Source organism: Elephantulus edwardii, unplaced genomic scaffold (assembly GCF_000299155.1).
Source record: "Elephantulus edwardii isolate Elephantulus edwardi_28Jun2011 unplaced genomic scaffold, EleEdw1.0 scaffold00032, whole genome shotgun sequence".
NCBI classification, from domain to species: domain Eukaryota; kingdom Metazoa; phylum Chordata; class Mammalia; order Macroscelidea; family Macroscelididae; genus Elephantulus; species Elephantulus edwardii.
In genome coordinates, this window is record NW_006399782.1 from 9705543 (window position 1) to 9727185 (window position 21643).

Below are 21643 nucleotides of genomic sequence, written 5' to 3' on the forward strand. Positions count from 1 at the left end.
CGCTATGAGTTGCAAACGACTCGACAGCACATAACAACAAAAGCATACCAAGGGTGTTAATTGTGGATCCAAGAAAGATGAAGCTGTTGACAATTTCAGTCTCTTCTCCATCCATCATGACACTGCCTATTGGTCCAGTGGTAAGAATCTTTGTTTCTTGATATTGAGACACAATTCATACTGAAGGCTACATTCCTTAATCTTCTGCAAACATGCCTGAAATCCTCACCTTCAGCAAGCAAGGTTGTGTCATCTGCATAATGCAGGTTATTGATGAGTCTCCCTCCAATCCTGATGCCACATTTCTCTTCATAGGGTTCAGCTTCTCAGATAATTTTCTCAGTATATAGATTGAACAGGTATGGAGACAAAATACATCCATGACGCACTCTCTTCCCAATTCCAAACGTGTACTTCTCCCCTGCTCCATTCACACAACCTCCTAGTCCAGGTATAGGTTCCTCATGAGCACAGTCAAGTGTTCTGGGATTCCCATTCTCCTCAGTGTCAGCCTCACTTGTCATGATACACACAGTCAAACACCTTTTAATAGTAAATAAAGCACAAATAGACAACTTCCGGTATTCTTTACTTTCAGCCAGTATCCATCTGACATCAGCAATGATATCCCTTGTGCGCCACAGCCTGTTCTAAATCCCACTTGAACTTCTGGCAGTTCCCTATTTATGTACTGTTACCGCCATTTTTGAATGATCTTCAGCAGTATTTTGCTAGCATGTGATGTTAATGATACTGTTTGGTAATTTCCACATTCATTTGGATCACCCTTCTTGGGAATAGGAATACATATGAACCTCATCCAATCCATTGGCCAGCCAGCCATCCATCCTCCAAATTTCCTGGCATAGACTGGTGAGTGCATCCAGAGCTGCATCTGTTAATTGAAACAAGTCAATTGGTATCCATCAATTCCTGGGGCCTTATTTTTTGCCACTGCCTTCAATGCAGCATCCTCTTCCTCTTTTATTACCATTGGCTCCTGTTCATATGGTACTTCCTGAGATTTTTCAGTGTCAATCAGTTCTTTCTAGTATAGTATATAGTATATTCCCTCCATCTTCTTTTGATGCTTTCTGGGTTTTTCTAGATACTCCCCATAGCATCTTTCAACATTGTGACATGAGGCTTAATTTTGTTTTTCAGTTCTTTCAGCTTGAGAAATACAAAGCAAGTTCTTCTATTTTTATTCTCCAATTCCAGCTCATTCTTTTATAATACTTTTCTTTGTCCTCCCTAGTTGCCTTTTGAAACCATATGTTCAACTCTTTCACTTTGACATGTTTTTCTTTAGATATGGCTTCTTGAATTTCCAGTGCAATCTTTAGAGTCTCTATTGACATACATTTAGATTTTTCTTTCTTGGCTGTTTTTGGAATGACCTTTTGCTTTCTTCGTAGTTGATATCCCACAACTCATCTTGTCTTCTATCATTAGTGTTCAGTGTCTCAAACCTATTCTTAATTGTTGAAGTTAATATAGCCATAATGCTCTTTGGAATCAAGGAGAGACATCACTGGAAAAGGACATTATGTAAGAAAGAAGATCACCTAGATTTCACACAGTGGCTACAAGACTGGGCTCAAAGCAATTGTTATAGGAATGGCTCTGGACTGCACTGTATATATCTTTCTGTTTTATGTAGGGTCACTGTGAATAAAAGTCTACACAGCAATACCTAGCAACAAATAACCTAGAATTCTGTTCTCTATGAAATGATCCTTCAAAAGTGGAAGAAAAAATAAGATTTTATAAAAAAAAATTGAGATAATTTGTTGCCATTAGTAGTTGCTGTGATGCCACACACTGTGTCACTGATGTTTGAAATGTGACAATGATTACCCATGGTCGACAGTGTTTGGTGGAGCTCCCAAACTAAAACAAGCTTGGAAGCAGGAGTGGCAAATATCCGAAATAGCTTGCCTTGGGAAACACTAGGATTTTAGAGAAACAATGAAAATTTTACAAGTGTTCAGGTCTTCCATTCATAGGATCATTATGAGTCATCTATCACTCGGCAGCACTTAACAACAACAGACCATCTTAGTGTCAGATGGTTCTTCATTGAAAGCAGAGAACGTCAGAAGAATGTTTACTTGTGATTTATTGACTATGCAAAGGCATTTGATTGTGTGGATCATAACATACTATAGTTAACCTTGAGAAGAAGGGGAATTCCAAAATACTTAACTGTGCTTATAGAAAATGTATACCTAAGGGAGCTCTGATGGCCTTTTGGCAAGACATTGCACTGCAGTCCCAGAGGCATGCAGTTCGAATATACAAGATGCTTTGCTGGAGAATCTCTGCTGGGGCAGTCTCTTTCCGTGCCAGATGGATCCAATTTGACAGTACACACACACAAAATAATAAAATTTTATTTAAAAAAAAAGATGGAAAATTTATACCGAGACCAAGAAGCCATTGTCTAAACAGAGCAAGTGAACACTGTATGATTTAAAATTGAGAAAGGTATGCACCAGGGCTATATCTTCTCTCCATATCTTTTCAACCTGCTTACTGAGCAAATCATTCAAGAAACTGGATTTTATGAAGAACACTGTGGCATCAGGATTGGAGGAAGGTCATCAATAACGTGATTATGTAGGTGACACAACCTTGCATGTTAAAAGAGAGCATGAAGCACTTGTTGCAAAGGATCAAGGACTACAGCCTCCTATATGGATTAAATCTCAATGTGAAGACAACAAAAATCCTTACCACTGGACCAATAGGCAGCATCTTAATAAATGGAGAAAAGATTGATATTGTCAACGATTCCATCTTACTTGTGTCCACTGTCAATGCCCTTGGTACCAACAGTCAGGAAATCAGCAGACCTAAAGCAATGAGAAAGTCTGCTGTGAGGAATCTCTCCAAAATCATGAAGAGCAGTGGTATCATTCTAAAGACTAAGGTGTGCCTGATTCACATCACAGTCTTTCCATTCACCTACTGTGCAGCTGAGAGCTGGCCATTGTATAGGGATGGGAGAAGAATCTGCATTTGAGTAGTGTTGGAGAAGAGTGGTGAATATCCCATGGGATGTCAAAAGAACAAACAAGTCTCTTGGAGGAAATGTAACACCACAAACAAGTCACTTGGAGGAAGAGTGCTACTTAGAGGCAAGGATGGTGAAATTTGGTTTCACATACTTTAGTCATGTCAAAAGGGAACATTCCTTGAACAAAGACCTCTTTCTGGGAAAGGTGAAGAGTCATTAAAGAGAGGAAGACCCTCAACAAGACAATTTACAACAGTGACTCAAACAGTGGACTTGAGCATCCTGAGAATGATGCATGATAAGGGAAGGATCAGATCTTTTGTTCATAGTGTTGCTGTGAGTTGGAGTCATCTTGGTGGCACTTAACAACAACAGCAGACCTGCCTTACCACCAGAGTGCTTCCTATAGAAGGAAAGATAGTGAAACTTCCTTTCACATGAACGTGTCACTTGGGGCCATTTATTGGAAAAAGACATCATGCTGGCAAAGGTAAAGAATCAGCAAAAGAGAAGACAACCCTCATGGTCATGAATTGATACATTGACTACAGCAGTGGGCTTAAGCATTGATGAAAATTGTGAAGATGGCACAGGACAGGACAGGGTTCAGATCTGTTGTTCATAGAGTCACTGTGATTACACGCTGATTACAGGGTTACAGTTGATTTGAAGGCATCTAAAAACAACTGACAGTCCTGCCTTGCAAAAATACATCACAAACGTTGGTCATTATAAAGGAAGTATTTGGAAAAGACTAGGTGAAGATAAAGTAAAATCTTTTCATATTCCTATAATTGATAGAACAGATAAAAAGCTTGCTATATAAAAGAATAGAAACAATAATTTCTTGAGATAAGTGAAGTTTAATGACAGCTATGTAATAATGAGCCAGAGGACAAAATCTGGAGTACTTTTATAAGGTATCACTGCATTATCATGTGATGATACAATATTTGAAACTATTTCGATTAATTTTAATTGTATATTTCCAAGTCTAGCATTAAAGTAAATAACAATATCAAAATATGGTATGGTTGGAGAAAAGACAAAATACTCTTGTGAAAAATGGTAGACGGTCAGGAGGGACCAATCTTTTCAAAAAGATAACCATTCTGAGAAAGTTAGAGGGTTAGAGGAAGACCCTCAACTAGGTGCATTGATACTATAACTAACAGTGGACTTGAGTTTTTCAGAGATCACGATTTTGTTTCAGGACAGGGCAAGGGTTAGGTCTGTTATTCAAGGGTCCTTGGGAGTTGTGATCTGTTTGATTGTAATAACCACAACAAGAAAATAGATAATTAATACAAACTTTTTTTTTTCAGTTCATTAATTAATGAAATAACCTGTAGATGTTAATACATGTTTAAAAGAAAATTCAGGGAGGAATTTATAGAATTGGTGTGTTGAAAGAATACAAATTGACTTTGCTGTAAATATAATGTTTGTTAATGGTATCCCTTAAGAATACCTTTATTACTGTACAGAAATAATTTCTCTGTTCTTCCATGAGAATACTAGCCTCATCACTACTACAAGCTAACCCTCATTTAGAATTGCAAAGTCTCCTAGTTAATAGCCAGTCTTGTGTACATTAAGCCATTTGCAGCAAGGCAAATCTTTGTAGGAGGGAATTGCTCCTCTTAGTCCCATGGAGTTATTGTTCGATTTGAACTTTTGACCTTTCAGTTAACAGCCCAGCATGTAACCACTATGCAATCAAAGCTCCTTAAACATTCGCTAACTCATTGCTGTCAAATTGGAACCTACTCAGGAACCTCAAGTGGATTTCCTGAGGCTCTTACTTGCACAGGAGGAGATTGCCCATCTCTCTCCCTTGGGATGGCAGGTGGACTCAAACCACCAGAGAGACACCATCTTTGGGTTAGTAGTACACCATCCGTCTTTGGGGAGATTCACCGTTACAGGGATTCTTCAATAAAGGTAGACACTTTTAGAAGATAATATGCATCAAAGAAGTGCTTCAAAGTACACTGAGGAACTTTACAGAGTGGAAGTATAGCCAGTGAGGTTTATCTAAGGATGATTATAGTTAATTGAAAATCACACAGTAATCTTTTAACTATTTAAAAGTTTCGGTTAATTTTTCATAGCATTAATTATACAAGATGAGGTTGTTAGTGCAATGAAGGAAATACATAGGAGGAAAGATAACGTTCTTTTTATTAAGCACATGGTCATTGAATTACTATCTCATTTTAGTTTTCATATATTGCCTTCAAGCTTTTAAATCACGTGTTATTTAATAATTTACATATTTATCTTTACAATTTGATTACAGACTTCTCTGAGGGAAGAACCAATGTCTACATTGTATTCTGTTTTGTTTATAGCACAGTATACACATTAGGATTCAAGAAATATTTTTATTTCATTTTATGCATTCTAAGAACCAAATCATATATTTAAAGAACTGATTATGTTTTCAAACGAGACTACCACCAGGCATCAAGCTACTGAATGAACACTTTGTTTAGTTTGTTTTGATGCTTGAGAGTCAATTTGTAATGTTTCACTCTTATTTTTTATTTTGTTTATTTAGTGGCCATTTACTCAGAATAGAAGGAAAACACCTACATTCAATTTTAGATGAAGTTGTGTTCAAGCTTTTGTCAACTCCAAGTCCAGTAATAAGAAATATTGCTGCAAAGCTGTTACTACTTATGGCTGAATCGCATCAGGAAATTTCAATCTTACTGAGACTAAGTGCCTGCTACAAAGGTAGTAGATATGTTTTCCTTTTCTTAGATTCTCAAAATAAACATCTTACATATTTAAGAAAGTAGAAAACTGAAGTAATGATGATAAAATCCCACCACAACATATACTAATTTAAGGAAATTTCTTTATATAATCATACTATATGTCAGAGCAGAAGCTATGTTATTTTAGAGGTGAGATTACAGTGAAAGTTTGCTCTGTCTCTGATAAAAAGATTGTACGTTGAATATAATATGTTGTTGTTATTGGTAGTTGGTATTGAATGGATACTACTCATGATGATCAGTGTCTTACCAGGTCTAACTGGGAAAGAAAATAGGCCTATGATTAAGAACTTGACAGCCTTTCCAATATGTAATAATTACTCCTCAGCTTCTCTAGTACTCTTGGGGGTGGAACACGTGCGAATTAAAAGCAATTTGGAGAAAGAAAGGGCTCACTCAGCAAATGCTTGCCAGGGAATAGTGTTCATTTAATGTCGAGTTTATTACATACTGGTAACAGTGTACATACTTAACATGCACTAAAAATATTTGATCTTCATAACATTTTCAAGATGGCTATTTTTATCGCTCTTTCCCATGTGGAAACAAACATGGGAAAACTAGATAATTTGCACAAGGTCACACAGATAATACAATTCCATTTTTAATTACCAAGTAAGATTTTATATTAACTTTGATTATTCTTTGCCAATAGGAGGACTGTATTAATTACAGTATACTTTCTTATTCAACTTCAACAAGAAACAGATTTCTAATTCATTAAATGTACTTAAACTATGTTTTGTTAAGATGGGAATGTTTAATGATTAGATTATAATATATTTAAAACTGAAACAAGTATTAAAATATTTTCTTAATTTTTGTTGGTAGTTTTAGTTGAATAGGTAATTTTTACGGGAATTGTAATTACTTATGTTTTGTACAATAATAGAGGAAGATAAAAGATCTCTGTTGTTGATATACCGATTTTTAAATTCTAGTTTCAGATATTTTTACAACAGAAATGTAAATATATAACAGAGTTCATTATAAAGTGTTATTGCCTTAACAGTCTTTCCAGTCTTTGACTTAAATCTCAAGTTAAAGCTGAGTGTTAAAGCTCACTCAGAGTCTTTACAGTGTTTCAAAATACTACTGAGAACATGGATTCCTGGACAATAATCAACATATGTCAAGTCCCCAAGACAGTGAAAGTTAACTAAAATCCCTATTTTCCCACATTTCAGTCATCTCTGACAACTATATGTACAAAACTCTGCCTGCCTCTAGCCGCCCAGAGCTGAATCATAGCTCACAAGTTAACACTATCTCTCAGATTTCCAGATAGGCTACATTTTCTCAGAATAACCTTACTTAAGACATGCTTGTTGTTGTTAGGTGCCATTGAGTTGGAATTGACCCATGAGTGACCCTCCAGCATGTTTTTAGAGGCGATAAATCACACAGGAGGAGATTGCCCATCTTTTTCCCTCAGAGTAGCTGATGAATTTGAACCATGTGCTCTTGCATTGGCCACTAAAATCCATACCACTAAGCCACCAGAGCTTCCTGTTAGTAGCACATTTCAAGCTTTCCCACTGTTCTTTTAGCATGTCAGCCACAAGGTTAGGTGCTCCCCATAGGCTGCTCTTTTTTCACCTGCTATCTCCCTTTGCTCCTTTGAGTTTGTTCATTTGCTGCAGTAATTCATAGAACTCATAAGAACTATTATTATTAAGATTAAACTTACTGTAGCAAAAGGATATATATACGTCAGGATCACTATGTGGAAAAGATGAAAGATGCATTGGTAAGGTCTTAGAAGGTTCAAAGGACGTGAAAGGGGTATCGAAAGAAAAAGAAAGCCCATATGATTAATCTTATTTCTTTCATTTGATTCTAAACATGACTTTTTAACCTCAAATTAATATTGATTCACTCACACACTACAGAACTGATTCAGAGCTGAGCATTTAGTTTTCAGAGGCTGTAAATTGCATGGCAGGAGAGTGCCCATCATTTTCTGTGGAGCATCTGGTCAATTCAAACCACCAGAAAGATGCCACCTTTAGGTTAAGAGCACAATTCTTAACCCACTAGTCCACCAGAAATCCCTAATATTGATTGTTGTTGTGTACTGCTGAGTGAGAATCGAGTCATAGCTGACCATCCAGTGGGTTCTCAGAGGGGGTAAATCTCATGGGGGGAGATTACCCATCCTTCTGCTGAGCAGCTTGTGGATTTGAACCATGTGCCTTTGAGATTAATGGTTGTACCACTAGGCCACCAAAACCCCCTAATACTTGGTGGTTGGGGACCACTTGGGATCACTACCTTCTTTCTCTGAGAGAAGTTATTGTCTGGAAGAAATTAATAAATACATATGCAACACAAGAGACAAATAAAATATAGAGACAAAGTGGAACTGCTGCAGTCAGACAGGACAGGTCTGGATCGGCCGCCCTGACTGATGTGCCATCTATATTTTATCTTTTGGAAACAACGAGAAATAGAATTAGGGAAATAGATACTCTAATGGTTACATCATAGTGCCCAGGCAGGCCGGGTACAAGTAGAAACATTAAGATTACCATCGGGCTCAGATGGGCTAAGTACATAGTTAGATACATTCAACCAAGACTTCTTTATATTCATAAACTGTGCTTTCTCTCATCTTGCAACAACCTTATCAAGAGCAGGAATAATGAAAGTCAGTGTCAAAAGATGTATGAGAACTGCTTGCAGTCTTCCTTCTCAGAGCGCCTTGTGAGATCTGCTTACCTGAAGACACTTTCTGTGTGCAAAGCACACAACCATATTCTAAGGATGCAATCCTTTACATTCTATGGTCCCCTACAAATGCTGACTAGATAATAAAATTTTGCTTGTCTTATTAATAGTTATACCTTTGTTTATTCCATTTCAGGACTCAGAAGTCTACTAAATAAACAGGAAAGTAGAACAGACTTTAGTCAAGAACTCAAGCAGCTTCGTGGCTTTTTAAATCCTAAAGTGTCTCAAGAAGTAGAAGACCAGGTATTAAACTGTAAAAATTATTTGTATGATATCCGATAACTGTCAAAATTAAGTCTCAGTATCCCTTAAATGCTCTTCACTTTCAACACTTTAAGCAAAATGCTTCCTCTGAAAATGTTTTTAAACCTAATCTTTCATTCAACCTGCCCAACAAACATAATTTCTGCCTCCCATTTATGCTTGTTTACACATACCACTACATCCATTTCATTTTCACTATTCCTCATAAAATCTCACCTCTTATGTTTACCTTCTTTTAGGATAAACTGTTTAGATGTTTCGTTGGATTTTTCCCCCAAAACGAAATCTAATTATAACAGAAAGTATGATCATCTGTGCTTTAAGATAGAATGCTTTTTTATCTTTTTGTAAAAAATTGTATCAATTAAAAATTTGCATATTGAGGCAACAACTTAATATTTGTTCATACTTTCTCTTATAAGCACAAATTATGGCTCTGGGGAGACTTCTAATAGGAAGAACCATATAGTTTTAAATGTCCATATGATGACTTAAAAATACGGAAAACATATATCTATGTAAATAGGAAAAAAATAATATAGAAAACATATTTAAATCCAGAATAACTGGATATCTCTTTTACTAGAAAAAGAAATAGATACATTTTACTTCCAAAACTAAAACAGCAGTAAATTTCAAAACACAAATAAGTACTGTGAAAGGAAGGCAGTATAAGTAGGAAAGTGAGAAAGTAAAAAGGAAGGAATAGAGTTGAACAAAGGAATCCCTTAATTCTTTTTATGAAACCTCACAAGTCGTAGATTTGTGAAACTGACCATGTAGAAGTGGAACAGATACAGAACGGAACCAAAAGGCTTCGTCAGTTAGTATTTCAAGACTTCTTAGTTTCCCACAAGCATTTCAAAGGTTGTTAATAATACTTCTCCAATCCTCATACCACATCTTTGTTCAGACAGTTTATGGGTTACTCTGTATATACTTGGAAGCAGGAGTGGCATCCAATTCCTAAACAACTTACCTCTGGAAACTTTTTGAACTTAGATAAATGGTAGTGAAATTTGATAGTGGTAGAGGGGCCTCAGGCCTTTTGTTCATAGGGTCGTTATGAGTCATGGTCGACTTGAAGGCAATCAACAACAACAATGTATACACAGTTAGCGACCTTTCCAAATTATTGAAGAGTAGTGATGTCAGTTTGAGGACTAAGGTGCATTTGATTCAGGCCATAGTCTTTCTGATTACTAGCTGCAATTCCGAGACCTGGACAATGAATAAGGATGACCGAAAGAGAATTGATGCCTTTGAGGTGTGGTGTTGGAAAAGAGCACTGATCATCCCATAGATGGCCAAGAGAACAAATAGATACATCTTGGAGAGAGTGTATCCGAGTGTTCTTTGGAGGCAAGAATGGTGAGGCCTCGCCTTCCATACTTCGGACATGTTGCTAGGAAGTGCTGTTCCTTGGAGAGCGACATGATGTTGGGAAGGGTAGAGGGTTGATGAAGGAGAGGAAGACCTTCATCCAGGTGATTGATATGGTGACTGCTGCAATGGGCTCTTGTGTATTGGGAAGTGTGAGGATGGTACAGGATAGATCAGGGTTCAGAACTTTTGAACATTGGATTCCTATGAACTGTCCTCGACTTGATGAGACCTAACAACAATAACAGCACATACACAATCCAAAGATGATATCACGTAGAACTAAAATACAAAAGAATGTGAGAAAAATGTTTTAAGTTGTCATTTTCATTTCATTAATTATTTTAATAATATTTTCATATAATAAAAATTTCACAAAAGATAGGAGCTGAAATTAATTGTCTCAGCAAGAAGAGATTGGTCATCTTGTGGAAAAAATTTGCGCATCATTTCAGTAATCTTGAGGTCTTAACCAGTTAAATAATTTTTTATTTCCCGTTCTTCGCTAGTTACTTTAATAGTTAATTAAACAGAGCATTGGAGAATTAAGATACTGCTTCTTGCTTTATTCTCATACATAAGTCATAAGGAAATCTAAGATATTAGAATGCTGTTATTTTAAAAGATCATAAAGCCAAAACCAAACACATTACTGCCCAGTCAATTCCATTTCATAGTATCCCTTTGTAACTCTGAGTTAATGTAATTATCCATTTTAAAATAATAAAAGAAAATAAACTCATATCTCGAATGTTTTCTAAAGTCAGTACTATATCAATAGATCTGACTAATAAACTTTTCTACATGTTAAGTATGATACTGTAGAAACTCTTAAGTAGTTGTTCCTCTGTTGCCTTTACTAATTGTATAAGTAAAGTAGCCTTGGGAAGTTTTTACTACTTTCTCTCTCTTTTTATAATAGCTTCTCCTGATCTCTGAAGAATATATCAATTTGGAAGTATATTCACCTGCAAAGAACAAGCACAAATTAGTTACAGATTAACAAGATTAAAGGGTTATATTACATTGTGAAAACATACTACATTTAAAAACCTTTAAAAGCAGATAAATTGGGGCTTTATGTAGCTCCAGTATATTATCTGGTCTCAGCCTACTCTTTTCATCCTGCCAGAGTAGCTTCTGTTCTCAGGTTACCTCATGAACCAAGAAGGTTTCTCAAGTTTCAGCTATCTCCCTATAATCCAAACTGATAATTGACAAGAAAGCCAAAAGAGTATCGATACACCATACCTTCCCCTGTGAGGCATCTTCTCTGAAGTTGGGCAAAGCTTCTCCTTTTTTATTATCCACAATTCAGTCAGCTACACAGAAAGCTGAGAGATGTGGACCAAATTCTGGGCAGCAATTTATATAGGCAAAAATCAGAATTCTATTACTAAGGAAAAAGTGGTGATTGTTGATGTTAGGTATCATGTGTCCACTATGACTCTTATCAACACTGTGAATAATAGATCAAAACCTTACCCAATCCTGCACAATCTAAATAATCTCCACTATATTCAAGATCTCCGTTGCTGTCACTTGTGTCACTCTTCCTCCTGGAGGTGGGGGGATGGGGTACCATCCTTAAGATGTCTCGAAATTGAGGAGCTCTGGTGGCCTAGTGACAAGAAGCTGCACTGCAATCCCAGAGGTGCGCAGTTCAAATCCACCAGATGTTCTGTTGGAGAAGGAGGTGCAACCTCTTCCTGTACTAGTCAGATCTGATTTGACAGTACACAAACAAAAATAAGAAAATAATTTTTTTAAAAAAAAAAATAAAAGTCTTGAAAGTAACTCTGATATTTGATTTCAGAAACTACATAAAGCAGCATGTGTGATTCAAGCTTATTGGAAGGGTTTTCAGACAAGAAAGAGAATGAAGAAGCTCCCATCGGCTGTGATTACTTTGCAAAGGAGTTTCAGGTATAACATTTTAGTGAGTTGGATGATGATTAAAGAGTGGCTAAGGATTTTTTTATTTTTTTAATAGGGTTGTGCTAGTGGTATGGATAGGAGGAAGAGTAAGATGAGAGTGAAGGTGAAGGTGAATGCAAGGGTCAGGTTAAGAGTGGGTTTAAGCATATCTTCTTAAAGAGCTCTGGTGGCAGAAGTTGTAATGTTTCAGGCTGTTAACTCTAAGGTCAATAGATTGAAAATCTCCCGACTCAATGGCACTTAACAACAACTTTTGAACATACAGTTCTTTTTAAGTTGTCACTATTGTGATAGTGTATGCATATCTTATTTCATTATTTATATATTTATCTTATTTATATTTATATATTTTTCCTTTCTGAATTTAATTGATTTCTACTGTAATTAAATACTTTTTAATATACTTACTGAGTAGACATAAATATACATGAGATTTTGAAAAATTCTTTTTAATATTTCCATTATAGAACTAAGCGAACTAAGAAATTACTGGAGCTGAATAGGCAGAAAGAAGAAGAGGAACACAGATTGCAATTGCAACTTCAAAGACAGAGAGCCATGAGACAATCCCGAGAGTTACGATTGAGTATGCTTGAAATAGTTCCTCCAGGTGGGTAACAGTGTTAAATTTGTAAATATAAAAATGCTTAGAATATTTTTCCTAGTTATTTGATGTTTCAAAAAGTCTCATCTTTCCTCATTCTTCCTTTTTCAGATTTAAGAAGTCCTTCAGCCAAATAAAGTTATCATATTTTTAAGTCTTATTGAGAACTACTTTCCCCAACAGTTTGGGGTGGTTTTTTTTTTTTTTTTCCCTTTAGACATATTAGTGAAATTTTAAAAACTTATCATTTAAAACAAATCTTATAAAGATTCCTTCCACACTTGATCATTCTTACATGGTGCCAGGAAAAAAAACTTTAGAAAAATATTAATCCAACAGCTTTGATTCAAACTTATCCATTAATTTAAATCAAGTTGTGATTCCTTATTAAGTATAAAAATGAGAGCTGTAGAGAGGTAAGTACAAGTGTTTGGAAATACAGCTCAGATTTTTACAATACTTTTTTTCAGTAATTTTTTAAAAACTTTTCTTACTGAAAATATCACAACAAACACATATTGCTCAGTATTTATCTACTCTTAGCCAACTTTGTTTTTGTTGATGTTATTATATCCCTTCGCATTGACTTTTTCTTATAATGACCCTTGAAATAACAGATCTGTGCCTTGTCCTATCCTGTACCTTTCTCACAATAACCTACATACTCAAGCACACTGGAGTGATTACTGTGTCAGTCCATCTTATTGAACGGCTTCCTCTTTTCCTGTTACCCTCTACTTTCCTTCCCTAACTTGACATCTCCTCTCCAAGTACTGGTTCCTCCTGAAAATATGCCCCAAATGAACAAGACAAAGTTTTACCATCCTTATCTTTAAGGAACATTCTAGGTACATTTCTCCAAGCCATGGTCTTTTCAGTTGCTTTCTGTGCATCTGAAAGTTCGATTATGAATAAGGAAGACCAGAGAAGAATAAATGCTTTTGAATTACAGTGGTGGTGCAGAGTATTGAATATCTCATGAACTCCTAAAAGAATAAACGTGTCTCTCAAATACACCTTTTCATCACCACAGATGCTGCATTCTGCTTATTTTCTTGCTTGGCTACTGTGAATTTGAGCTACAAGTTGACTGTCTCTCAGAAAGTTTAAAAAAAGAAAAGAAATGGCATCTGTTGAACCATGCCAGTAACTGAAGAAATATTTGGAAGCATACAAAAGTAAAACCTTTTGCACTCTTCCTGGGTGATACTCTTGATGTCTTCCCACAACTCATTTGGTCTTCTTTCCTTGGTGTTCAAAGCCTCAAACCTGTTCTTGAGATGGTTTTGAAATTCAGGTGGAGTAGTCTCAAGGTCTTATTTTGGTTCCCATGGATTCAATTTCATTTTCTTTAGCTTCAGCTTGAACTTGCGTGTGAGTAGTTGGTGGTCTATTCCACAACCAGCACCTAGTGTGGTTTTCACAGCTGATCTTGACCTTCTCCATGGTTCTTTCCACAGATGTAATCTGTCTGATTCCTATGCATACCATTAGGTGAAATCCATGTGTATAACCTGTGTTTATGTTTCTTACATAACATATTTGCAATGAAGAAGTCGTTGGTTGTGCAAAATCCAGTCATTCTACCTCCGGCTTCTTTTCTGTCACCGAGTACATGTTTTCCAACTACTGATCCTTCTTCTCGGTTCCCAACTTTGCATTCAAGTCACCCAAAATTATTAATGCATCTTGAGTGCATGCTCGCTCAATCTCTGACTAAAAAGGTTCTATTTCCTCTTCTTTGGTTCTGGTTGTGGGTGCATATATCTGAATGATAGTGGTATTCATTGGACTTTCTTGTAAGTGTATGGATATTATCCTTTCACTCACGATATTGTATTTCAGGACATATCTATAAATTACTTTTTTAACTATGAAAGCAATCCTGTTTTTCTTCACCTTTTTATCTCTGGAATAATCGATCATATGATTGTCCAACTCAAAATACCGCATACCAGTCCACCTCATCTCAGCAGTACCTAGTATGTCAGTATTTATGCACTCTATTTCTTCCTTAATAATATCTAATTTTCCTACATTCATGGTTCTCACATACCATGTACCAATCACTGGTGTCTGCTTACGACTTTCCCTCTTCCTTTGTATTTCCATACTTGAAAGCTCAGCCTCAGTTGCCCTATCTGTTAGTCTACATGTATTCTATTGTGCATAGGGTTTTCAGAGGCCTGCTATTTCAGAAGTAGATGACCAATCCTTCTTCCTAGTCTGTCTTAATCTGAATGCTCAGATTTAGAAAAGTATCTGACACAAGCATTTTACAGGAAAAAAAAGCTGATGAAAGATATTTCCCCAATTGTGGAATTAACTAATAGTTTCAGTGTTGTCTCTACCCTTGACACAAGCGTCATGACCCACCCATTTCCCTGCTCCCCCATCCACCAGCATCCCCATCTACTCCTACCCACTCCTTCAACACTTATCTCCCATTGTCCAGCCCTTGATCTGATAGCTTATATCTCAAGCTTTACGGGCTTCTGTGATTCCAAAATACTTCAGCTGCTGACAATTCCTTATGCTGTGGCCAGTGTCTCTTGAGTTTAGGGGTAATGTTTCCTAAGCGAGGGTGATAAGTCCTGTAGATATGGTATATGTATTGTTTTCCTGCAGCCCTTGGGCCCCCACGATTTCCGGTTCTGCCTTGATCTACCAGGCCTCTGGGTCGTGTTTACCTGTCAGAGTAAATTGATTGAGCGACTGGAGTTATCGGGTAGGTGTGTCAGAGATAGTGTGATTGGTACAGGATAGAGCAAATTTTAGGGCTGTTGTACATAGCGTCTCTATGAGTTGCAGGCCACTCGATGGCACATAACAGCATACAAAGTAAAACAGATAATGTGTACAAACACTTTCTGTTTTCTTCTGGAATTAAGATATTTTGAATGACTTGCTAACATACTCATGCTTATTATTGGATTTTTGTCCTTTTTTTCTCATTTCCTATGAGAAAAAGTTATATGAGTTACTTTATCAATAAAAGCTATAAAGTGGGGGAAACCCTATAAACTTGAAAAAGAACTACACAACTGATATTGTTACAGAATTATAACAATTTTAGAATGTGAAAAAGCTTAGCAGTAGCAGTAAATATGTTATAATAGTATCTGTTGTTCTTTTAGGTCATGTGGAAAAACACACTCGAGAAATAGAAGAGAAATCTGCATTGATTATCCAGAAACATTGGAAAGGGTACAGAGAAAGGAAAAGATTTAACCAACAAAGGCCATTTCTTACCGAGTATAAAGCAGCTGTCACACTTCAGAGAGCAGTGAGTCTGATGTAGTTATGAATTAAGAGGCAAAGACTTGGGTTTTGACTTTGCCATTTACTTGCTTTAAAGTTATACAGGTAATATCTTTTGTAAGGATTAGTACAATATTAGTTTCAGGTTGGAAGTTTAAAATGTCCCAAATATCCACCTTCTCCAAAATGCTATGCCATTTCATCCTCTGTGACACCAATTACTCCTTCTTTCGGCCTTCTTGTTCCATCATCTTTTGGTTCTAGAGTTCGCTGTAAGTCTTACAAAATTAAAAACTATCAGTGAGATGACTCACTGTGTGGTGCTGGTTGATGCACATGGCCATATAAAGGCTGGTGAACCACAGACTAGGCGCCTGCAGGCTGAAGTTGTTGGCTATCAGAGCAGCTGAGGTAGGTTAGATGCTATGCCTAGAGTAGATAAGGATCTAGCTTCTCAGGATCATTCCATGATACAGGATCTCAGGGCTATAAACAACAACCTCTAGAGAACTGAAGGTGGCTACTTGGGTCAGACGTTCTAGTACCAAAGGTTTCAAGATGTGTTACACCCTAATCCTCCAAAGAATTCACTCCAGAATGAGGTTTTAATCATAGACCTAGAGGCTAGAATCACAAAATGGAAACCTGTGGCTGGAATGTCCTTATTGCTTACTACATTTTATCACAAAGTCTTGGTCAAATCACTTAACTTTCCTTTCTTCTTTAAAATAAGAACTACTTTATTGCTAGCCATTCCAGTCACAAGTTATTAATGCATGTTTGATCAATTTCAGACAGAAGTTTGGTAGAAATCTTTCATTTCTTCATGGTTGGTGCAAATATTTTAACAATGCTTGTATTATTCTTTGTATGCATGTGAGCATTGTACTTAAGGATAGAACTTTAAATGCTCTTTTTTATTCTTTGTTTGCTTACAGAATTAATATATATTGTGTTTTATTCATGTACATTGTGTTTTACACATTCCTTGATTCACATTGTATTTCATACAATTGTTCCCATACATTGTTTTATAAAATTATTACCATTTATCAATGCCCACTATCACTCTTCTATTCAGGTTTCTGATGGATCTTTCCTAAGCCCTTCATCACCCTCCCTTCACTTACCAAACTCTGCGACCCATACTCTGATTTTCCTCATTCCCCACCCTGCACCCTCCTGTCCCCTACCCCTTCCCCTTTGGAATTTTGTACATATCTTAGTAAATAGTCTGTTTTTTATAGTAATGGTCTTATGCAATAATTGTCCTTAAGAGACTGAGTTCCCTCAGGATATGAATACATGTCTTTCCTCATCAATATGTCATTTCTGGCCAAGTAGATCATGTGACTGTCTGATTCAAAATGAGCAATACCAATTCGTCTCAGCTCACTAATGCTTGAGATACTGTTTTATTTTACATATTATTTCATATTTTACAGCTTTCAGTTTTCCTAGATTTCATCTTACAGTCCTTGTCCCAATAATTATTGGATATTTGCAGCTCCTTCTCCTCATTTTTAATCTTGCCACATCATCAAGTAAGGGTCCTTCATTGGGTAAAAGCTTTACCCTATTCATGTCATTAGAGTAGAGTCTACGTTGAGGAGGCAGCTTTATCCCAAGCATATTTGGAGTTTCTTCCAACAGAGGAGCTCAGCTTCCAGCACTATATCCAACAGTGTTCTTCCTTTGTTGACAGTCTTCAGAGGCTTGTTATTTCAGAAGTGGATAACCATTCCTCTTCCTTTGGTCTGTCTTAGTCTAGAAACTATTCTGAAACCTAGGTACCATAGGTGACCCTGTTGGTATTTCAAATACCGATGACTTAGCATCCAGCATCACAGCAACACACAAGCTAGCACTATAGCCAACTGACAGATTGTTGTGTTTTAGTACCACCTTTAAATATCAGCTAAAACAGAGATATCCATGAACATCCCAGGGAAGCAGAAATAAGCAATAAAATTACTTGATAGAAATGAAGACAATTATAGGAGTAAGAAAACTTAAGAGGAAGAAAAAAGAAAATTTAAGAAAGATACTGCAGAGATAAAAGGGGATGCTAGTTTTTAAATGGGAACAAAATTTCACCCCCAAAACTGGAAAACTTTCCAAAACGGCAGGTGAAAATTTAAAGAAATCTCAGCAGTAGAGCAAAAAAGAAAGGATAACCAGTTCAGAAGTTCAGACATCCAAATAAAATTAGGGGGAACAGCAGACAAAAATCAAATAACATAGAATTTTCCAGATTGTGAGTTTGGGATTTTAAAAAGCTGGTCCATTTCCAGTGACATAGTCAGGAAAACACCTTTATCAAGGCAAATTCCTCTGGAGTACTAGAACTTCTCAACAAAAACACTGAAAGCTAGCAGGTATTTCAGTAAGAATGTTGGGGGTCAAGTGTAATGAAAATATTTAAGAATGCCACTGTCTGTCAAGTCAGTATCAACTCATGGAAACGCTCTGAAAGAGTAGAACTGGCCCGAAGGATTTCCAAGGCTCTTATCTTTATGGAGCAGACTGCCACATTTTTTCTCCTGTGCAGCTACTTGTAGGTTCAGCAACCTTTTCATTAGTAGCTAATCACATAACAACTGCACTTACCAGGCTCCCACAAAAAAAAAAAAAAGAAGCACACCACAAAACCTTTTTAACCATGAAGTCTTTAAAACAAGGGAGTTACTAGTGAAAGAAGACAACATAAAATCCAGGAAGCATGGGGAGGAAAAGTCACCAAGATGACAGCAGTGAACTAGTTATAGAACACAATCAGCCCTGATTGGAGGGAGTGCAAAAATTCCCGAGGAAGTACCTACAAAAGCCCATTGGCGAGAATGACTGATGTGTTTAATGTATTGGCAGTTTAGACAGTTTGTGATACATAATCAGTGATCGTTTTTAGATATCATCAAGTCAACTATGACTGGAAACTTGCTGGATCTTATGCCATCCTCACAGTCTTCGCTGTCTTTCTTAAGCCGATTATTGTAGTCACTATATCAGTCCATCTGGCCAGGCTGCTTTAGACAGAATGGAGCCCTGATGGCATAGAGCATAACTTGTCAAACTGCTACCCAAAAGGTTGATGGGGTCTTAATATTTTTCACTTTCTCCATGAATGATTTTTTTTCAGAAGTAACTCCTTCTGAAAATAAGCCCTAAGTATGTGAAATAAAGTCTCATCATCCTTGCTTCTAAGGAGCACTCTGCCTTCACATTTCCTAAAACAGATTTATTTGTTCTTTTGATTGTTGTCTACTTTCAAGTCGAAAACAATCCATAGCTGACCGTCTGGCAGGTTTTCAGAGGAAGTAAAACACGCAGAAGGAGATTGCCCATCTTTCTACCATGAAGCATTGGGTGGATTTGAACTATATGCTTTCGGGATTACAGCACAATTTCTTAGCACTTGCCCACCAAAGCTCCCTATTCTTTTGGTGTTGGTTGTTCTTATATGCCGTCAAGTCAAATAGCGACTGTGAAAAATAGTTCTGAAACCTGCTCTATCTTGAGGCAGTCTGACTGGCTGCAATACACCTGTCCCTATTACCATGAGTCAGCCCATCTCATTCAGGGTCTTCCTCTCCTGTGCTGACCCTTCATCTTTCCAAGCAAGGGCTTTTCCCCTCCTGGCAACTTGCCAAAAGTATGTGAGATAGAGTTTTAAAATCCTTGCTTTCAAGGAGCAACCTGGCTTCACCCTCTCCAGGACAGACTTGTTTATTTTATTTATTTTTTTTATTATTATTATTTTGTGTGCATGCACCGTCAAATCAGATCTGACTGGTACAGGAGGATATTGTGCCTCCTTCTCCGGCAGAGCATCTGGTGGACTCGAACCAAGACTTTATTCTCTTGACAGTTCGAAGTATGTTCAGTACTCTTCTGCAACACCATAAATCAAAGGCATTGATTCTCCTGTCATCATTAGTCATTGTTCAGCTCTGATTCATAGCAGTTGGTTGAGAAGACTATGGCCTGGATCAGGTACACCTTTGTCTTTAGACTTATATTTTTGCTCATTAGTACTCTGAGGAGGTCCCTGACAGCATTCTTTCCCAGTGCAACTTTTCTTTTGATTCTCTGACTGCAGGTGCCAAGAATGTGTCCATGCTATATTTAGTACTCTTTACAAACACCATCATTCAAAGAAATTAAATATTCTTCTTTGATCTTCTTTTTTCAAGATTCACAACAACAACCTGAAGCAATTACCATGACTTAGATAAAGCACACCACAACAGATTTTCCCAGTGCAGGACATCATTTGATTTCTTGACTGCTGCTTCAATGGGTGTTGACTGTGTATACAAAAAAAGTGAAACATTCACAATTTCAATCTTTTCTGCAGTTACCATGCTGTTGTTTCTTGATCCACTTGTGAAGATTTTTGTTTTCTTAATGTTGAGGTGTTAGGCATCTGTAGGCTTTGATTTCAGTAATTATTTCAAGTCCTCATCAATTTCAGCAAGCAAGGTGTTACCATCTGCATAAACCCATCAGATATTAAGCACAGGTAGAGAAAAAAACCCCAATAGCATTATTCTGTAGAATTTTTTGTTTTAAATTATCAAGAAAGGAAAAGTTATGATAGTGTACTAGGTAGCCTTTGTGTAGTCATAATTACACATAAACACTGAGTAATAATTTAGCTGAGATTATGATACAGTAATGAATGGATGAAGATATAGAACTGGGAGGAAGTATAGGCAGTTAAGGAGATAAAGTCTTTGTCTTTCATACAAGAAAGTAAGGAAAGAATACATATATCAGAAAATCACAAATGGTATATACACCAAAAGAAAAGCTGAAGGAGTTAAAACTCATGCATTTGAGAAAAGAGAAGGGCAAGTGGACAGAACTACAGTGTTTGTTTTCTCCATAATTCTTTTTGATCTGTTTAACAGTAGAATTATTTAACATTTTCAGCCAAGCTTCAGCAAACATTTTCTGAACATGGCCACATAGTATAATAAATACTTTAGGTTTACAAAACTTACAGTCTCTGTTGCAACTATTCAGTGCTACAGTAGAGCACAAAAACACCCTAGATACTTTGTAAAAAAAAAAGGACATGAGGCTCACACATGAAACTTTATTTACAATTTTTTCCTTCCTATGTTTTCATATGTTACAAAATACTCTTTTTAGCTTTTGAAAGCCCCATGAAATGCAGTTCTTAACTCATGGGCCATATAAACACAGGAGTGGAGGTGAATTTCTCCTGTAAGCTTTAATTTGCCAGTCCTTGCTTTAACAATTTGCATGTGTCATATTGATGAAAATAAAAACTACAAAGAAGTATGGAGGAAAAATGAGCAGATTTCAGATTTTTTCTCTAATCTTGGCTTTTAAAGATTTATTATACCAGGAATCCATTCCAAAGAATACAAAGAAGAATACTGACAAAATACGTTCATCTGCAGCACCATAATATATAATCTTACAATATTCTCTCATTTAAACCAAGTTTGGAGTTTTTTAGGAATTTTTTTTATATATATTTTATTATTTTGTGTGTGTGTGTACCGTCAAATCAGATCTGACTGTTACAGGAGACTGCACCTCCTTTTCCAGCAAAGTATCTGGCAAATTTGAACCACATAGCTCTAGGATTACAGTGCACCTTCTTGCTGCTAGGCCACC

General features: G+C 36.6%; 1 protein-coding gene across 2 annotated transcripts in view; it reads left to right on the top strand.

Annotated features, from left to right (window-relative positions):
* The window catches only part of IQCB1 (IQ motif containing B1), an 80964-nt gene that overhangs the window by 51438 nt on the left and 7883 nt on the right, over positions 1-21643 (top strand). The window contains exons 6-10 of one of the 2 annotated variants that reach the window (XM_006884243.1): positions 5586-5764; positions 8675-8784; positions 12005-12114; positions 12594-12736; positions 15868-16016. In XM_006884243.1, coding sequence (XP_006884305.1) covers positions 5586-5764; positions 8675-8784; positions 12005-12114; positions 12594-12736; positions 15868-16016 — 691 coding nt within the window. The remainder of the gene's footprint in view (positions 1-5585; positions 5765-8674; positions 8785-12004; positions 12115-12593; positions 12737-15867; positions 16017-21643) is intronic. The other variant, XM_006884242.1, reaches the window with a different exon arrangement.